The 21060-nt window shown below is 36.5% G+C and overlaps 1 protein-coding gene across 5 annotated transcripts in view; it reads left to right on the top strand.

The window, feature by feature from the left end:
* DLG1 (discs large MAGUK scaffold protein 1) overlaps window positions 1-21060 on the top strand; it is a 97103-nt gene that overhangs the window by 29627 nt on the left and 46416 nt on the right. For all 5 annotated transcript variants that reach the window (XM_032171968.2, XM_058427073.1, XM_032171966.2 and 2 more), the window contains exons 5-7: window positions 543-645; window positions 14583-14697; window positions 20055-20231. In XM_032171968.2, coding sequence (XP_032027859.1) covers window positions 543-645; window positions 14583-14697; window positions 20055-20231 — 395 coding nt within the window. The remainder of the gene's footprint in view (window positions 1-542; window positions 646-14582; window positions 14698-20054; window positions 20232-21060) is intronic.

Genomic DNA, 21060 nt, shown 5'->3' with positions numbered 1-21060 from the left:
TATTCTAATTAAATCAGTCCTTGAAATCTGAGCTATTTTAATATTTCTAAATAATAGCTTTCCTATTATACCAAAAGAATGGAAGTTTTAATTTGTACAGGAAGAAAAATAATTGGAACTGAGTTGAGCAGTAGGCGTGAGAATGTGGCAGGAGGTGAATGGATGCTACAAGCAAAATGACTCTCTCCCATTGCTTGAGTTCCAAGTAAAATAAAGTGTGCAAAATGATGCCACTTGATTTTTCAGGTTCTCAAATTAAGGTACATTTCTAAATGAATTGATACCCAGCCTTCTGGGGGAAAATGTTTTGGTTTTACTAACTTGACATTAAGCAAGGTGGTTTTAGTAAATAAAATACCTTTTAATGATAATATTTTGTTTTACTACACAATTTATTTTTGGCCAATCAGAACAAGAAACATTTTAGTGGTAAAGTTATTGCAACTAATTTTTTAATAAATGCTTACTCAAAGAATAGACTATTGTGATTTCTAATCAAACTGACTCTTTTCTCCCAAATTAAGACTTGGTTTGATTTACAGGTAAACAGTGTTGACCTCAGAGCTGCTAGTCATGAGCAGGCAGCAGCTGCATTGAAAAATGCTGGCCAAGCTGTCACAATTGTTGCACAATATCGACCTGAAGGTAATAACATTCTTATTGTCTATAGTTATTGCTTATTTTAGTTTTTAAAATTCTTCCTCTTTAATAATGTTTAACTTCCAAGCTTAACTTCCTTTTTTGTGCTTTTTTTCTGATTTGCTAATCTAGTATTTGTTTATTCTGAACCTAGTTCTTTTTCCAGATCAAAAGTTGTTTTTTTTTTGGTTTTTTTGGTTTTTGGTTTTTGGTTTTTGAGACGGGGTTCCACTCCTACTGCCCAGGCTGGAGTGCAATGGTGCGATCTCAGCTCACTGCAACCTCCGCCTCCCAGGTTCAAGTGATTCTCCTGCCTCAGCCTCCCAAGTAGCTGGGATTACAGGCATGTACCACCACACCTGGCTAATTTTTTGTATTTTTAGTAGAGATAGGGTTTCTCCATGTTGGTCAGGCTGGTCTCAAACTCCTGACCTCAGGTGACCCGCCCACCTCAGCCTCCCAAAGTGCTGCGATTACAGGCGTGAGCCACTGCACCCTGCCAAAAGTATGTTTTAATGATGTGGGAACTGGCATCCGAAAGCTTAACCCACATAATCCCATTATGTGGGTTAATTTAACTGTTTATTTTTTTAAATCTGTTGTGTAACTGAAGACATAGCCTTTAATGTCCCTTTTACTACTTTATTGATCTGAAAAAATAATAAAAACCATAAGCAGAGATAGTAATAATGCCCCAAAAAATTAGGTCACCCAGATGTTTTCTAGCTTTTGGATTAGGTTATAATTATTAATATCAAGATTTAAGACATGTTTCTAATAGCTGTTACTGCTGCTATTTAAAATAAAGAGAAGAATGCCAAGTTTGGGGTATAATGTGTGTCTAGATGGTAAAGTATCATGGATGTGACCTTACTAAGTTCCTAGGGGAAGAAGGTGGTAATGGAAAATTTGAGGTCATGCCATATTAAACATATGTAAGACTCTAGTGTGCATCAACATAACCACATCTCCAATAAAACCTCAGTGGAATTTAGAAAGCTTAAATACCCAAAAGAATACATGGCATATTTGTTGATGCTCATAAACAACATGACGAAGAAGGAAAAAATGATGTGAGTAAAGGAGCTAAATGAGTAATTCTATAATTTATCAACTAATTACATTTATTCTTTTTTGAAGCAGAATTTCTTTTTAATCTAGTATGTTTTTTAGCTGATCAAAGCAGCGTGTTGAGCATTGCTTGGTCTTTCCTAAGTATGGGAGGGTCTATCAATCTAGTAAAACCTTGGCCTTTTAGGCTCAGTAACTAAACAAGGGAAAATTTGTTTAATTGGGAGTAAATTCTGAATATTAATTCACATTAACCAAACAATAGGGACTAACATATGAAGTCAGAATGTCAGTTCGTTAATTTTTGTGAGAAACAAATCTGCCAGTGAGACCCTATGTACTTTTATCTTCTGGCCAACACATTCCACCCCGTAGGTACACTATATGGAAGCCAAGTTACAGTCACTGGTTCCTTAGTATTATAGACAGCCTCTCATTTATATGTTTATAAGGAATATAAACTTTTTAGGTATGGTTACGGGTAACTTAATATCTGCTCCCTAACCTTAAAACACACAGAACACACAAAAGCAGTAAGAAAAACAAAACATACACGCATGTTCCTACCCACACAACTTCACTTCATATTAACTAAAACTAAGAAGGCAGGTATAATACCTGGACAACCAAGTAGAGGTAAAGACTCCTTAAGCAGCTGAGGTCTTGCAGAAGCCACACGGAAAGAGGGGAAGAGTTAAAATACGGAATGTTGAGAATGTTTGTGATGGCAAAAATTTAGGATATGGTATAAAATTGCACCTCTTAAAGATGAGAGGCTTAGTTTTGAGGTATAAAAACATGACCCTTTTTTATTGCAAGCCTCCTGGGAAGTGGGGTGAGCAGGCTGGAGCAGAAGCCACTCATGATGTGGTTTGGTTTAGAAAAGCAGAGGACCCATATTTGGATAAAGCATCCTGCCTCTGTAAGATCAGATAATGTGACAGTATTTGGGTTTTAAAACCTGTAAAAATGTCCTGCGCCTCTATCTTTCTTGCACCCCTCGACTTTCTGGAATAGCTACTCTAGCAAAATCTAGCAAAGTAATAAGTAATTTTTTTAAGACGGAGTTTCACTCTCTTGCCCAGGCTGGAGTGCAGTGGCACAATCTCGGCTCACCGTAACCTCCACCTTCCAGGTTCAAGCCTCCCGAGTAGGTGGGATTACAGGTACCTGCCACCATGCCCACCTTATTTTTGTATTTTTAATAGCGACGGGGTTTTGCCATGTTGGCCAGACTGGTCTCCTGACGTCAGGTGATATGCCCGCCTCGGCTTCCCAAAGTGCTGGGATTACAGGTGTGAGCCACAGCCCCCAGCCCCAGTAATAAGTAATTTAAAAGTAGCCTCACATTCATACAAAGATAATAAGAAGAGGTGGGGAAAAGCATCAAAGCTTAGTAACAGATTAGCTACACGCACACACAACACAAAAACATTAACACAAATCAGATTTTAAGAAGTACAAAAGGAGTCATCCGACACTCTGATAATCAGCATCTTGCAGTTAGTATTTTTCCTAAAGGCTTGGGATTCTCTGCCTTGTTGATAATCTTATATATATACAGACAGACAGACAGAGACAAAGGTAAGCTTTTGGTAGAATTAAGTTTTTTATCTTTTAGGATCTATGGCTTGCCTTATTAGTCTTCCAAAAAAGTACTTTTATGGGTTTTTCAGCTTGTGTACTTTGAACTTTCTTGACTTGCATTCTAATTATGAGAAAAAATAATCTCTACAAGACATATGAAGGAACATTATCTTCTAACTCCTGTCAGTTTTATTAATTCCAAAGACAAGGAATAATTCACTTTGGGGGGCCTTTACTGTTAATCTTTTTGGAGAATCATTATCAGAAATTAGCTGGATGTGGTGGCTCACGCCTCTGAGCCCAGCACTTTGGGAGGCCTAGGTGGGAGGATTACTTGAGCCCAGGAGTTCGAGACCAGCCTGGGCAACATAGCAAGATCTCGTCTCTACTAAAACTTTTTTTAAAGTTTTTTAATTAGCCATGCGTGGTAGTGCGCACCCGTAGTCCCAGCCAAGGTGAAGATTGCTATGATCTCACCACTGCACTTGAGCCTGGGCAACAGAGTGAGACCCTGTCTCAAAATAAAAATAAAAATAATCGAACATGGGAACTGGAAATACAATACTATACTCATTTTGGACTCCATATCCCAAAGTTATAAAATTTTATCAAATACTTCCTAGTCTGTAGTTTAAGAACCTCTTGGCCAGGCGCGGTGGCTCATGCCTGTAATCCCAGCACTTTGGGAGGCCGAGGTGGGCGGATCACGAGGTCAGGAGATCGAGACCATCCTGGCTAACATGGTGAAACCCCATCTCTACTAAAAATACAAAAAATTAGCCAGGCATGGTGGCGGGCGCCTGTAGTCCCAGCTACGCGGGAGGTTGAGGCAGGAGAATGGCGTGAACCCAGGAGGCCGAGCTTGCAGTGAGCTGAGATGGCGCCACTGCACTCCAGCCTGGGCGACAGAGCGAGACTCTGTCTCAAAAAAAAAAAAAAAAAAAAAAATGAATCTCTTGTGATAGAATATAATAGTAAAACTGTATGCCATGCATGGTATGAACCATGTTATGTTTATTAACTCTATAATTCCCAAGATAATCCTACAAGTAAGCACTGTTGTCCCCATTTTACGTTATAGTTGAATAAGCTCTTCCGTAAAGAGACTTAGTAATTTGCTAGTTACACAACTGTTAAACGGTTAAGATTTCTTCTAGCCCCTTTTAAGCGAAGAAAAACATTTTCCTCCACCCTTGTATGTTCAGTAACAGGGGCCTGTGAAGTAAACTGACAAAAAAAAAAAATTAACATGAAAAAAAAGTTTCTTGTATATGGATGCAAGAGGCAACAAAAGAAATACTGTAGCTAGCTTGTGGATGAAGTTAAAAGCTTGTGTACCTAATCTAGTAGGGAAAAGGAAGGAGGGAGAAACAGCTTTTATTAGAAAAACATACATTTCTTTAGGAAAGACAAGTTTTTAGGAGAAGAGATGGGAGATAAAGTTTGTGATAACGTTTGTCTAAACTGGTATGAGTGGTCTTTCCATTCTCGGGAAAGACTCCTCAGAGAGGGGATTTATGGTAACATCATTTCTCGGAAGCTGCACCTTTCAGTCAGATTAGAGAAACTCCGAGAAGGCTTTTTTTCTGCATCTATTGAATCTCAGATATCTTCAGCTTAAAATAATCTTTGTGGCAACTCTGGGGTTCTGGGTGGGTCTCCATACCCTGTTGTTACTCTTTCAACTACACATTAAACTCTTGGAATCTCTAACCTCAAATATTTATCTTATTGTTCCTCAAGAATATTAGGCCAACTTTCAGAGCTTATATCTCAATCTTTTGTTCAGAAAGCATTAATTATATTGTAATAATACCATAAAAGAAATAAAGCGGAAAGAATTAAACTCAATATATAAGTTAAACTTATTTTCTCTTTCCCATTGGTTAGGTCTTATATTTGTGACATATTTTATTTTCGCAAGAAAAAAACTGTTTGGTGTTATAATCCCGATTTTGCAAGTGACCAAAGTCTAGAAAGGTTAGGCCATAGTCACTTAACTTTCTGCACTCCAAAGCTTTGATTGAAATCTTGAGTTACAAAGGTAGATTTCTAACACCTAGTGTCCTGACTTTATTTTCATTATTACTTCTTATCCCAACCAAAGGGAGAAGAGGTGGAGATAATCTGGGAAGACTGCAGTGGACTATTGGCATTTATTTGCAGGCATTTGTCATTTCTTATCATTTTCCGTAGTAGATAGGTAATTAAAATTTTTTTCAGTCTCCTGCTTTCCCACTTTCCTTGCTGTATTTTTCTACACACCTGTGCTGCAGTTGACCCTTGAACAACACAGGTTTGAACTGCGAGTGTCCACTTACGCACATGCTGTTCAACCAAACAGCATATGCCTGTCAGATTCCACAAGGCCTCCTGTTAGACTTGAATATGCACGGGTTTTGGTATACGTGGGGTTCTGGAACTAATCCTCCGAGTATGCCAGAGAGCTATTGTACTTAAAACAACTAACTTGCCTTCTTAAAAATAGTTTCCCTTTTTCTTCTCTAGGCCAATTTATAGTATGCATCCTCTGAGAATTGTTTCACTTGGGTTTAATATCTGTGTTTAATGTATTTTATTATAGTTATAAATGAATGTTTTTCTTTATAGGGATTGCATGTTAAGAAGAGATTGAGGAAGTCCAATTTCCCCCATACCCCTTCTTCACTTTCCTTTACCTTTTTACTTCTAGTGTGGGGGTGAAAACAAAGGTTAAAATTTGAAAGGGGATATCAAATGAAAAAATCAGCTTTTAAATATCTCTGCTTGTATAAGCGTATACATACTAACTTGTAGCCAGCAGTTCAGATACTTCCTAATACGTTTCATGACAAGAAATGTGGTTTGATACAGGAATTTTTGAGATGTTGAATGGAGAAAATCTCTTATGTAAAATTGTAGCTTTGCTGAGTTTTGATGTAATTCTAGGAGAGGAGTGTAAATGACTTAACTGCAAAAAGGGATGAAACTCTTCCATCAAAATAAAAATTTAAGAAAATAGGTGTAGTGGTTAGCACTTTGGGAGGCTGAGACAAGAGGATCTCTTGAGCCTAGGAGTTGAAGATCCCCTGGGTAACATAGGACACCCTGTCGCTGCAAGTAATTTTTAAAATGAGCTGGGCATAGTGATGCATGCCTGTAGGCTCAGCTACTTGAGAGGCTAAGGTAGGAAGATTGCTTGAGCCCAGGAGGTCAAAGCTACTATGAGCCGTGATCGTGCCACTGCACTCCAGCCTGGATGACAGAGCAAGACCCAAAAAAATCTTAAAAAAAAAAAAAAAAAAAAGATAAAGGAAAAAATATGTTGGTGGGAGTATTTACAAAAATATACACAGGATAGGTAAAATGTGGAGACTGATAGGACTAAAAGTATCAATTGATTGAAACAAAAGGAAAAGGTAGGAATCTGAAGTAGGTAAATGAAATAGAAGGTTTAAAGGAAAAGTAACTTTAAAATGCTGACGTATGTTTTGAACATATAGAAAGGTGGCTGTGAGGAATTGTTAAGAGTAAGGCAAAGACTTGGCCAGGCGCAATGGCTCACGCCTGTAATCCCAGCACTTTGGGAGGCCAAAGCAGGCAGATCCCTCGAAACCAGGAGTTCAAGACCAGCCTGGCCAACTTGATGAAACTCTGTCTCCACTAACAAAAAAGTTAAACAGGCATGGTGGTGCACACCTGTAATTTCAGCTACTGAGGAGGCTGAGGCACAAGAATCGCTTGAACCCAGGAGGCAGAAGCTGCAGAGTCCGGCCTGAGCAACAGAGCGAGGTGGGGGCGGGTGGGAAGACTCTAAGCAAAGACTATAAATATGAAGATCTGAATACAGTGAAAGAAATAGATCACAAATTTAAGAAATTATCAGGAATTGACTTAGCTCTTCAGTGTCTTAAATTTTTAATATCTGAGACTATGTTAACTGCTTTGTAGTAACTTACTCATTAAGAAAGAATATACTTTTCTGCGTCACTAAAAAGTAATGTGTTCTTTTTACGGAAAGCTTTTAAATTTCTAAAATGTAGACTATTTTAAATCACTAGGACTTCTATTAATTAGATCAGCAAAATTGCTAAAAACTAATAATGCTACATGAAATGTAATACACATCTTATTTAAAAAGCATTGCAGAACTTTAAGGAATTAGCAAACAAAACGTGAAGGGAAACTGGGAACTCGGGGCCAAGGAAGCACACAAGTCTCTTGTTTCAAGAGCAACAGCATACTGGCTTGGGAGAGCCAGTTAAATTTTCAGAAATTTTTCAAACTAAAACATAGCCTTTATTAAAAATAAAGTTATACAGAAATACAAATAAATTATATTTAAAATAGTAAAATTAAAAACAAAGGTAATATTGAAAAGTCATCACTTTCTAGTTGTTTTCTAGGAAGTAAAATAATAGAAACATAAACCAGTGAGACTAATAGAAAATACAAAAAGAGGGCTGGGCATGGTGGCTCATGCCTATAATCCCAGCACTTTGAGAGGCCGAGGTGGGCGACTCACAAGGTCAGGAGTTTGAGACCAGCCTGGTCAACATGGTGAAACCCCCATCTCTACTAAAAATACAAAAATTAGCCGGGTATGTTGGGGCATGCATGTAACCCCAGCTACTCAGGAGGCTGAGGCAGGAGAATCACTTGAACCCGGGAGGCAGAAGTTGCAGTGAGCCAAGATCGCGCCACTGCACTCCAGCCTGGATGACAGAGCGAGACGCCATCTCAAAAAAAAAAAGAAAGAAAGAAAGAAAATACAAAAAAAATAGTACATTAAAAACCGAATCGCCCAAAACTACTCCTCTCCCTCAAAAAAATTAGGAAAGCTAAACCAAAATTTGTTAAAAATCTACAATAAAACTAGACAAAAAGATGAAAGATATCCTGTGAACCCCAAATATAAGCTGATGTAAACAAGGTATTAACAGCTACAAGACCATCTGATATCAGCATCTGTGCAAGGGGATGCAACAGGAGAAGCCCAATGTTAACCAGTCCTCACAAGAAAATGCAGTAGGTGAATTTGAGAACACCAGGTGAACTATAAGAGCTCTCGTACAATCTGCATGTTGAGTGCAAGGAATCTACGGTAAGATGCAAAGGGGTCACGAGCAGTCTGGGCCCTAGACACAGTTGACCAGCTGTAGTTCCCTTTCCATTTAAAGCCCCACACTAAGGAAGAACTGCTGGGAATAAGATCCAAGTTGAACAAGATAGGGATGATAGAGCCAAAGGGAATGGAAGGTTCAGATTAATGGGGGAAGTAAAGTTTCAGGAAATCCCACAGTGTCTGAGATCATGTCTTTAAACACTTGAAAGAAACAACCAAATAGAGAGTTCTAGAGCTGTGAAGTTAGAAAACCTATCTTGACTTGAAACTCCTGTGTAAAAGTTGGGGAAAACTAATTTCATATCAAAATGAGCAATAGGAAAAGATGACGATCGAATCCCGTGGAAACCTATTTGTAAAGTGAAAATAAGGATTAGCGTAATGTCTCCACAGACAGTAAAGCTGTACCAGAAAGACATGGTGTATGAAGCTACTGTAAACTAAAATTAATATTTCAAAACAAGTTAAAGAAAAATGATAGAATATGTGGAAGAACAACATCCATAAGTTGATAGAACTCAGAAAATTAGTAGAAATAAAAACATTGTTTTAAAAACTAAATTTGACTAGAAGAGACTTACTTCCTTAAACCAAGAAGGTGAAAAAGAAGAAAAATGTTTAAAGCAAAAATAGACCTTCTCTTTCCACAACTTGATCAATTTAGTCCTAAAGCCGTTAGGTAGAGCAAAGAAAAATAGTTTAATCTACACCTCACGTCTGGAGAGGTTTAGGAGATTCTCGGTGGCCCATTGGACTTACGCATGAGGTTGTCTTCCACACAGGGTAATACCTTGGTTTGGGGAGTCAGAGCCTGAGGGCTGGTGAGGAAAGCACATATGGGAATGCTCAGAGCCCAGTCAGGGAAGTGGATGGCTGTTCAAATTGAGATTGACCAAATTAATATATGTGTTAGGTTATTCTTATTCATAATTTTCACTGTTGAGAAGAGAGTTACAAATATGGAAAGGAAGAAAACTTAAATATGAATCCTGTAATACTGGATTAGAATTGAAGAAATTGGTTTGAAGGGATGGTTTTCCATTGATACAGATGTAAACATAAATATCTACATCAGTGTGTATGTATCTGTGTGTATGTTATTTTCCCTGGTTCTGCCCACTGAGAGGGCCTGAGCCTAGTGCCACCCCAAGAGCAGTGAGCACCTAGCATCCAGATCTTGCCTTGCAAATACTACTCCCCACTGAAATTACTAAGGCTTTTTTGACAAATGGCAGGTTCCCCAGGAGTCAGGCAAAGAAAATGCTAGATTGTTCTGTAATATCCTTTGCCAGAAAACAAGAACGTACTCAAGGAAGGTTGGAGACATGTCAAATGGACCCAGAATCTAACTTCAAGGGACTCTCACTGGCCAAATCAGGAACAATTTCAGCATTCAGTTGGTGATAATAATGGCAGATTATAACCCACTGAATAAAGTAGGAAATAATGAGTTTTTACTCATATAAATACATGAATTAATTGAAAGTTTGATGAGAATGGAGAATTCTACAGTTTCAGTAATTTATTTGCAAAAGGGAAAAGTAACTTTACAGTAGAGAAACCTGGCAGACACAACTTTAATCAAGCAACTAAAGTTAATAACATTGGTGATGGGACAAATCAAAATTGTGTACCACCTGATACAGGTGTATTGGGTAGAACATAACATCTGTGATATTCCTGGCAAAGTTGGATAACTTCAATCTAATTGTGTGGAAACTTCAGGCAAACCCAAATTGAGAGATATTCTACAAAACAATTGACTTGTAATCTCCAACAGTATTAAGGTCACAAAGTCAAGGAAACACTGAGAAACTGCTGTGACTCAACGATCTAAAAAGATGTGACAACTAAATGCAACAAATGATTTTGAATTGGATCCTTTTGCTATAAAGGACATTATTGGTGACTCTTCGTAGGCATCCGAGCATTAGTTGGTAGTAATGTATTAATGTTACTTTTGATGGTTTTGTAGTTATACAGGAAAATATCTGTAGGAAATACACACTGAAGTATTCAGGGATGATGAGACATCAAGAAGGCAAATTGCTGTCAAATGGTTCAGGAAAAACAGTTTGTGATTGCTCTAGTCTTTTAAAAAAATTAGAAGAAAGAAAAGATTTGAAAGTGACAGATATAGAAGGTAGGCAAAGAATATTCAACATGCATGTAATAGGAGTTTCCTAGGAAGAAATCCAAAACAATGCTAGAAAATGCATAAACAAGAAATCTTTTCTAAAATTAAAAAAGTTACTTCAAACTACGTATCAAATTCCATAATAAAATGATTAGGATTTAAAGGAAAAAAATATCTGGAATTCCACTTCCCTCCCCCAGCAAAAAAAGAAAGAAAATTCCGTTGTTCTCAGTTTATAGAAGACAGTGGAGTGAACATACTCAATAAAGGAAGAAGCTGAGTCAAACAGACTTTCACATATAAAAACTGGAATCAAATGTATCAACAAATAATTAGAGTGATAATGTTCATATAAACACTTCCTGGGGAGAGAGAACAACCTTCAGACATCCAAAATGATAGGAGGAGGGATACTGACATAAGGACTGGTGTTAGCATTAATGAAGATGATTATAAGGAAGAGAGTGTATAATATGAAAAAGCTATATGCTCTGACAATTTTGAGAAGGTACAATTATTAGAAAATGGCAGAATTTGAGGATAATATGAAAACAGAATAAGCCTCCTAATTGCTTTAAAGTTTTTAACTGGATATAAAAGGATAGTATTTCCAGTCAGATCTGGGAAGATTGCTTGTAGGAGGAGACCAAAAGACAAAAGCCAAACAAGTTTGCCATTAGAACAAAAGGACAAGCGTGTCTGAATTGTTACACACACACTTAAAAGAACAAACCATATAGTAAGACTGCTCCAGTTACTGTTGCTTCATGAGATACTACCCCAAGCTTAATAGGTTAAAACAGCCTTTTAATAGGTTTTGTAGGTTAGGAATTCAGGCAGGATTCTGGCCAGATGGTTCTTGTTTTCCTTCTGGCATCAACTGAGGTCACTTAGTGGGACTTAGGTGGCAAATGAGCTGCTTTGGAGGGCCTAGTTTGGCTTTGCTCTCCTTGTCTTACGTGTTGGTGGTACTGGCTGGAAGTTTGGGCTCAGAGCACCATCATGTGACCTCTGCAGTATGGTGGTTTTAGAACAGTCTTGTTACATGGTATCTGGCTTCCACTGAACAAGCATTACAGAAGAACCAGGCAAAAGCTTCATGGCCTCTTCTAATCTGACCTTGAAAGTCATATGGGATTACTTTCACATTTTTTGGTATACAAATGACCCAAAGCACTAGCCCAGATTCCAGGAGAGGGGAATTAGATTCCACCTCTCGATGGGGAAATTGCAAGGTCACAGTGTACAAGAGCATGTGGGATGCGGGCATCTTTGGAAAATAAAATCTGCCACTGGTTTATTTATGTTAAAAGCTTGAATAAGTAAGACAGGATGGTAAGAATAGAACTGAGAACAATTTCAGTTATATCAAAAGTTAATTCATAAAAGCAGACAATTGTCAGGCTTGCTAATAAAGCAGAATTTAACCCTATGCAATATATAAGAGTCATACCTACAACAAAGAAGTAAAGGTTAAAAACAAAGGACTGCATATCGCTGTAAAAAAAAAAAAAGCGTGGATGACATCTTTCTATATTGTGCAGTGATCTTCTGGATATACTTACTATTAAGTGAAAAAAGCAAAGCAGGGAAATGTGTATTCTACTGTTGAAGAGAAATGTTGGCTGGGCACAGTGGGTAATCCCAGCACTTTGGGAGGCCGAGGCAGGCGGATCACGAGGTCAAGAGATCGAGACCATCCTGGCCAACATGGTGAAACCCAGTCTCTATTAAAAATGCAAAAATTAGCTGGGCGTGGTAGCGCGTGTCTATAGTCCCAGCTCCTTGGGAGGCTGAGGCAGGAGAATCGCTTGAACCCAGAAGGCGGAGGTTGCAGTGAGCCAAGATGGCGCCACTGCACTCCAGCCTGGTGACAGAGCGAAACTCCGTCTGAAAAAAAAAAAAAAAAGAGAAGAGAAATGTATTATGTTTGTGATGTTTGTGTGTATATATACACACATATATACAGATATAAAAACATGGAATAAATGTTAATGTATTTGCGTTTTTGTGGGTATCTTTATATAGCTTAAATGTTTACATATAAGGATCAGGACAGAATAGGATGAGAAAAAGGGATAGAAGCTGGACTTTTAAATACCCGTGTTTTATAGATTTGACTGTGGAGTTATTTTACCTACTTATAAAATCAATGAAAAATTTTAAAGGCAAATTTAAGTTGAAAATAAAGTACAAATGAATCTAAATATGTATCCACTTGGCAACAGTAATACTCAGGGAGGAACTATTCCAAGTGATTTTAAAGTGATAATTGGCTAGGTACAGTGGCTCACACTTGTGATCCCAGAGCTGTGAGAGGCCAAAGAGAGAGGATTGCTTGAGGCCAGGAGTTCAAGAACAGCCTGGACAACACAGCAAGATGCCATCTCTACCAAAAATAATTTTTTAAAAATTAGCCAAGCATGTTGGTGCACACTATGGTCTCAACACCCCAGAAGGCTGAGGCAGGATTGCGTGAGCCCAGGAGCTCAAGCCTGCAGTGAACTATGATTGTGCCACTGCAGTCCAGCCTGGGCATCAGAGCAGGACCCTGTGTCTAAAAATAAAAAAAGAAAACAATAATTCAACCATACATCTCTAGCTATAGCCTCAGGATTAAAAGCTACAGGAAATAGTTAACTGTTTACAGTAATCATATCATGGTAGTAGTGTTGGTGGTGTAATTCACTGTTGTAAATGTAATATTGGATAAAACAAGTCATTATGCCGGTACTTTTATTCTGCTATCTCCACTATCTTGAGAACCAGAATTACTCATATCCAAGAAAGCAGATACAATGCTAAAATAGAAGAGATTAAGTAAAAACCCAGTGGTCCTAATTTTTCATTAGAAAAACTAGTATAAACTCATGATATATTTTTATTATCTCCATTCATCAATCTATAGTTTAGCTGTGTCTACACATACCAAAGACAACTTGCCATGGATTGATATTTATTTAATTGTGATGGATACATTCTACTATTAAGGCTATTTATGTTTTTATTTTAAGTGTTTTGTTATAATTTTGAAAGGATAGTAAAATATTTTATTATTAATGTGGAATTTTAAACGTTCCTAAGCTTTTTGATGAATTGTTGCTTCAGTTGAGCTTATTATCCATAAAACAAAGTTGATGATTATGGTGAAAGAAAGAGTAACTCAGCAATAATCATGCTTACTCTTACTCTGTCATCTTAACCTATACAAAATCCCAGAGAAGTTGTTTACTGTAAGACAGCCTTTATAAGAAACTCAGATTTGAAATGACCTAGTTATCTGCAATTTGTTTGTTATAAATAGAGGGGAAAAAAAGATACTTGTTTATAACCATGTAACTGCAATATTTTTGAAAAGGTGCTTAAACTTTTGTTATTGATAGATTTAGTAGTTTTTAATATGCAGCTTTAGTCCATTTTCAAAAACATATTTTTGTATAAAAAATATTTTAAATAAAAATATTCATGAATATTACTTCAGATTGCTTTTGTGTCTTGAATTTTGATAATTTATAAATTATAAAATCAGTTAAAATAAACTTTATCACTTGTTTAAGGCATATTTTTCCCTTTAATGTTGACCCTGCACAAGTTCCATATTGAAGTATGTAAAATGAACTGATTGTTTCAAGGGGAAAAAGTCAATAATCAAAGCATCTAGTGTATTAATTATTATTACAGGTTTCTTCCTTAATATAAAAATTAGAATAAATCCTGATTTTTTAAATTTACACTTAAATTCAACAGTAATATAAGATTACTGCTGTCGGATGCATGGAAATTGTCATTTAATTGACTAAATGTGGTATAACCTTTAAAAGAGCATGTAGAAAAATTCTAACTCAGCCAATTCTAATTTATGGTACATTTAGGTTATTAACAATTTTTTTTGAAATTTGTGTGTTGGGCAAAATCTTTCGCATATTACTATTTTAAGGTTCTAACCACATTTAATCAATTATAGGACAGTTTACATATTTAACACGTTATGTTCAAATAATTTTTTGAAAATATATCAATTTATTTCTCTTTTTCTTCCATCAGAATACAGTCGTTTTGAAGCTAAAATACATGATTTACGGGAGCAGATGATGAATAGTAGTATTAGTTCAGGGTCAGGTTCTCTTCGAACTAGCCAGAAGCGATCCCTCTATGTCAGGTAAATTTTTTTACTTATAATTATGGCAAATCTTAATTAGTTATGCATGTAAATTATTTTGTATTTTTCACTATAACTTACTTAGTTTTACCGTAAGAAAATATATTGCCAATCAGTGTTGTTTTTTATTATCGATTCTCTCTGACAGTGTCTTTCAAGAATTGGAATATTATTGTATTAATAATTTTATTAATGAAAGTTATGTAATCCTGGAATAATAATGATATGATAAAGGAAGAAATTTCTGTGGACGAGAAATTGTTTTCAGATTGATGTGTTAGTAGTGACTACAAGCTTGATAATACCATATCTAACACTTAGATTTAACTTCTATCCTTTTCTATTTTCCATTCAAGCAACATTTAATTACCTGGCAATTTCCATAGTAGCAAAGGAGGCATATGTAAATAATAATTTAAAGTGTGAATAGCCTCAGTAAATAATGCATATTTGGAAAATTTCTACATGCATTTTTTAAACACTTGGGAGAAGGCAAATATGTTATTTTCCTATAATATATAAAGGTTAAGTGGCAACATAGGTCTAATAAATAGGTGATATTAGTATATAAACTGGGATGTTTTCTTTTTTTTTTTCATTTCGTTGGCTTATAAGACTTAAAACAGAAATCCGAATGTATTTGTATTCTGTATACTTTACTTTTAGTAGAACTTTAACTGATAACTTTATTATACTGTTACTGTAACATTAGCACTGTAAGTAATCTGAACCATTCTTTATAAATTAACATCTCAGTCCTCCTGATTCTGCTGGGGGACCTGTTCCTAATATGTTTCATTTATCCTTCTGATGAGAGAGAGATGTTACATATATAAACATGTATCCTATACACATGTGTATCTATACACACAAACAGGTACTCTATACTTGTTTACATATGATATGACTTACTGTCTTCACATAATCTTACTCTGATACATCATGAAAGGAAACTTTTCTCTCTTCTTTCTATTCCTTTTGTCTTTTGCTGTAAGTTCTTCGGTACTTATAACCCTACCAATGATGTGGGAATCTTAAATGCATCAGATTTTTTTTTCCCTTCACCAATTCTAGCAGTACTCATTAAACTCTTGTGTTCCAAAGTCATTAAAAGTATTTTATATATACAAATACATCAAAGAAGGAAGAACATGGATTTTTCTACTCTCTTTTTTACATTTTCTTTTTTTTTGCTTATCTACATTTCCTAATTTTAGTATAGTTAATAGGTGTTGCCTTTTATTTGTACTTGATTAAATATTTACAAAGGCATAAAAATCAAAACATAATAGGTTATATTTATTTTCGGTACATTTAGTGAATCTTCACTTTTTATTTTTAGAGAAGTAATGCTCTGTTTTCTTTCTTTCTTTCTTTCTTTCTTTCTTTCTTTCCTTCCTTCCTTCCTTCCTTCCTTCCTTCCTTCCTTCCTTCCTTCCTTTCTTTCTTTCTTTCTTAAGACAGGGTCTCACTTTGTCACCCAGGCTGAAGTGCAGTGGCACGATCTCAGCTCACTGTAGCCTCAGCCTCCCAGGTTCAAGCGATCCTTCCTCCTCAGCACCCCCAAGTAGCTGGGACTGTAGGCACATGCCACCATGCCTGGCTAATTTTTGTGTTTTTAGTGGAGATGGGGTTTCACCATGTTTGCCAAGCTGGTCTCGAACTCCTGACTTCACGGGCCTCACCCACCTTGGCCTCCCAAGTGCTGGCATTACAGGCATGAGCCACTGTGCACAGCTTCTATTTTTTAAAATCATATATTATCTAAAGACTTATAGAAAAATAACTGTCACCTGCACCAGCCCCTAGTTTCATTCTCCAGAAACAAGCATCCTACATTTTCCTAGCAAACTTCCTTCACCTCCTTATTTCTAAATATGAAGCCTTCACCTCTATATTTCTAAATAGCATGCATATACTGCTATCTTCTACTTTACCAGTTTTGTGCATTAGTCTTACAACCATGGTAGATGAGAACTTTTCTCTGTAGTACCAAACCACTCATTCAGTCTCATCACCATCATCCAAACATAGCCTGTCTCTGTTAATAAAACTAATAGCATTTAGAGTCATGTGACTATGTAATAGCTGTCATGACTCAGTCGAGTGGTGCCCTATGAGCTGCCTCCTTTCTTCTGCAACCCTTCATTTTTCCTGGACTTAATAATTGTCTTGCATTTTATTTGATTAATTTTTCATATACTTACTACTAAGTATCTTTCTGTATCTTCCAGTAACCACTGTGGAGTTTTTCACATGATGAAAACATATGGTCACACATACGTTCTAATAGTTCAGGTTTTTTCCATCTTTATGCTCCAGTCTAGACTAGTTCCTCTGTAAACTTGCTGTATAGCTCTCAGCTGGGGCTTCCGTTTGCCATTATTCTATTTCCTTTGGCTGTCTGCTATGTCACATGTCTCCTAGATGCCACACTTTCTTCTTTCTCAAGTAATCTTCCTAGAGCACATCCTCCAGTGAATTCCTGCGAAAAGGTGTGTGGGAGGTACCTTTTGAGTCTTAGCATGTCTGAAATGACTTTATTTTGCCTTCTCCCCAGTAGAGAATTTGGAATGTGGGGAGAGGGAATCATCCTGTTTTATTTTCCAGGAGCTCCCTCATCTTCCATTTCTTTCGTGGACATAATCTGGTGTGTCTCTGAGATTTTCTTCTGCTTTTTGTATTTGCTTTCTCTGTATTCCTTTTTTCTAGCTATCCTATTTTCTTGGGGGTTTTTTCTTTAGTGTTTTATATAAGGCATTCTTTAAATATCCAGTGTTCCTTTCATTGTTTTCCATTCTTATGAACAGAGAAATGAAGATAATGGATTTAACTAGAAGACAGTGGGGTAAAGAGGGGGATAAATTGGCTCTTACATTTTCTCTCCTGTCCCACGTCATTCTGTTCTTTGGTATAATTAAATATCCCTGGAGAAGAATCCCTGTCTCCTGCCAATAGTATAAACCAAGTTGCTAGAATTTCATTTTCATCCATTTCAGTCCAGCCACCTTCCCCTTCTCCACCAAGTTTCAGAGTATACAGCTCCTCAAATTCAATTTCTCTGGAGACTAAACCACTGGTCTTCTGTGGGTTTGGGGAATGGGAAAAGGAACTTTGGTGGGGGTGGTCTAAGTGCTACATACAGTGTTTCTACCTTCTGTTTTTAGTACAGTAACTTATCCCTGCCTACCTTGGTACAGTGTACACTTCTAATTTATGACCATCTCCAGGATTCTTACGGAATAAAACTTGTTTCTATAACCCTCTCTGCTGACACTCCATTTATAGCTTCTTTCATTCTGCTAAATTTAATTAGCATCATCCAAAAATGTGTTAAAATCTCTCTTCCCCTGTTGTCTTCTCTCTTTTGTATTTTTCTTATTTTATTGTCATTTTAATGAGTCAGGATGGAGAAGAAATAGACACAGTCTGCTATAGTTAATCAGAAGCCTCATGGTTCTTTTTGAGATGGAGTCTTGCCCTGTTGGCTAAGCTTGTCTTGGACTCCTGGGCTCAAGGGATCCTCACATCTTAACGTCCCAAGTAGCTGGGACTACAGGCACACACCACCACACCTGAGTCTTGTGGGGTTTTTTTAGTCAATGTATTTCTAATTTCAAAAGCCAAAAAAAAAGGCTACAAAAAACTACCTACAGAATACCTCTTTATAAAGCTCTGAAACAAGCAAAAACATACATAATATCTTTTAGTCACTCATGTATTATATGATAAAACCAAACCAACCAAAAAAGAATGAGTCAAAGAAATAACAAACATTAAGAATGATAGTTACATTCTAATAGTGGTTAACTCTTGATCCAAGGGAATCAGGATCAGAGGGAATATACGCAGGCGAATGTGAATTACTGATAAAGGTTTTGTGTGTAGTCTTAGGTTGGCTAGTAGGTGAACAGGTGTTCATTGCACTATTATGATTAATAACTCACATGTATTCCATGGGTCCATGCGTTTCTTTTTTTATGAATCAAATATATTAAAAGAGAATGTTAAAATGCTAACATAAGTAGAGATTGTGGGTGATTTCCTTTGTTGTTCAATAATAGTTACATTTTGTGATTCAAAAGATGAATTTTTATAATAATGTAAGAAGTTAGTATTTTCCTTTTCTGAATGTCTTGACATTTGTACTACCTCTTAAGGTACTTTATTTTCTATTTTATATTATGCTTATTTGTGCCCTCATCTTCTCTATGTTTGAATGTATGTTTAAGTGAGCCTTCCTACTTCGATTCCCCCTGCTTCCCTAACACCTTTAGCCCCACGAAAAGACTTGAAAGAACTCATTTGAAAAACCGTTAACTGCTAGTTTATTTATTTAGCCATCAAGTAATTCCACCCCTCTTGAGTTTTACTTGAAGAGCTAGGTTCTTAAATGTTGGGTAGTGTGAAAAAGATTATGATTTTCATCCTAATTTCCAGTTGCTGTGATCCTTTCTTACATTCGAGAGAGCTTATTTGGACTTAAGAATTTGATTTATTTATTATATGTACAATATTTATTTTAATATTTATTAATATTGTACATTAATCAAGTGGTAGGACACAATATTTTCTTTTTATCAAATTTTAAGATATTCCTAATACTTTGCAATTACCGTATTAAATTATTACTTTTTCCAAAATATTTGGCAGCTGATAAAGTCATCTGTAATTAGTGTTCATCGTTGTTATTGACTCTGAAAACCCTATCAACTCTAGTATTGTGAACAAATGGAAGGAGTAGTTAACTGACAGAATAGTCACTATGTTGAGTTAGTCTTACAGTCCACAACTAATAAATCAGATTTATCAGGGAATTTGTTTTCCTACGTGTATCTAATCAAAGTAAAGAGAAGAATGTATCTTAATACTTTTTGTTTATTAATTTCAAACTCTCTGGGTTTGTCTTTATTTTAGAATTCAATATAACTTGCCATTGGATTACAATCCAAGAGCGTTTTTAAAATTTGACTTGTGATATTGAAAGAAACAGATAATACAATACAGTATTTTCATAACAAGTTGATTTTGCTATTTCTTTTTTGTCTCATCTTGTATGTAGTGCACAATTGAACTGGGCATTATTTGGCCTACTGTGAGATATTTAATTACCTAAATTACATATACTTTCAGAACCCTTTGTATATTTACACATACTTTGTATACTTTCAGAACCCTGTGTATATTTACACATACTCTGTATACTTTCAGAACCCTGTGTATATTTACACATACTCTGTATACTTTCAGAACCCTGTGTATATTTACACCTACTCTGTATACTTTCAGAACCCTGTGATATGTTGGTTAATATCATTCTAGCAAGTGATTATGGACTTTTTTTCTTCTGACTCTAGAGCCCTTTTTGATTATGACAAGACTAAAGACAGTGGCCTTCCCAGTCAGGGATTGAACTTCAAATTTGGAGATATCCTCCATGTTATTAATGCTTCTGATGATGAATGGTGGCAAGCCAGGCAGGTTACACCAGATGGTGAGAGCGATGAGGTTGGAGTGATTCCCAGTAAACGCAGGTATGTCTGTTTCTTACCACTTGAATGTGAGGCAACATAAATAATTGATGTTCTTTTAAATTTCTTTTAATTTGTGACAACATGGATGGACCTGGAGTGCATTATGCTAATTGAGAAAAGCCAGACACGGAAAGACAAAAATCGTATGGTCACATTTTTATGTGAAATCTAAAGTAGTCGAAGTCATACAGAGAAGAATGGTGGTTACCAGGGGTTAGGAGGATGGGGAAATGAGGAGATACAAAGTTTCCATGATGCAAGATGAGTGAGTTCTGGACCTCTAACAAGTAAGCATGGTAACTACAGGTAATAGTACTGTCCTTGAAATTTGCTAAGAGGGGGTCGGTCCTAAGTATTCTTACCACCCCAAAAAAAAGGTAACTAGGTGAGGTAATGGATATGTTAATTAGGTTGACTGTAGTGATTATTTCACAGTATATATTATATATATAATATATATAATTATTATATTATATATATAAAATCATGAAGTTGTACAACTTAAATATATATACAGTTAGGCTGGGCGTGGTGGCTCATGCCTGTAATCCCAGCACTTTTGGGAGGCTGAGGTGGGTGGATCACTTGAGGTCAGGAGTTCAAGACGAGCCTGGCCAACGTGGTGAAACCCTGTCTCTACTAAAAATACAAAAATTACCTGGACATGGAGGCGCACGCCTGTAGTCCCAGCTGCTCGGGAGGCTTAGGCAGGAGAATTGCTTGAACTCAGGAGGCCGAAGTTGCAGTGACCTGAGATTGCACCACTGCACTCCAGCCTGGGACAGAGCAAGACTCTGTCTAAATATATATATATATATATATATATATA

This window comes from Hylobates moloch, unplaced genomic scaffold, assembly GCF_009828535.3.
Source record: "Hylobates moloch isolate HMO894 unplaced genomic scaffold, HMol_V3 SCAFFOLD_13, whole genome shotgun sequence".
Taxonomy (NCBI): Eukaryota; Metazoa; Chordata; class Mammalia; order Primates; family Hylobatidae; genus Hylobates; species Hylobates moloch.
This window is presented reverse-complemented; position numbering and strand designations above follow the sequence as displayed.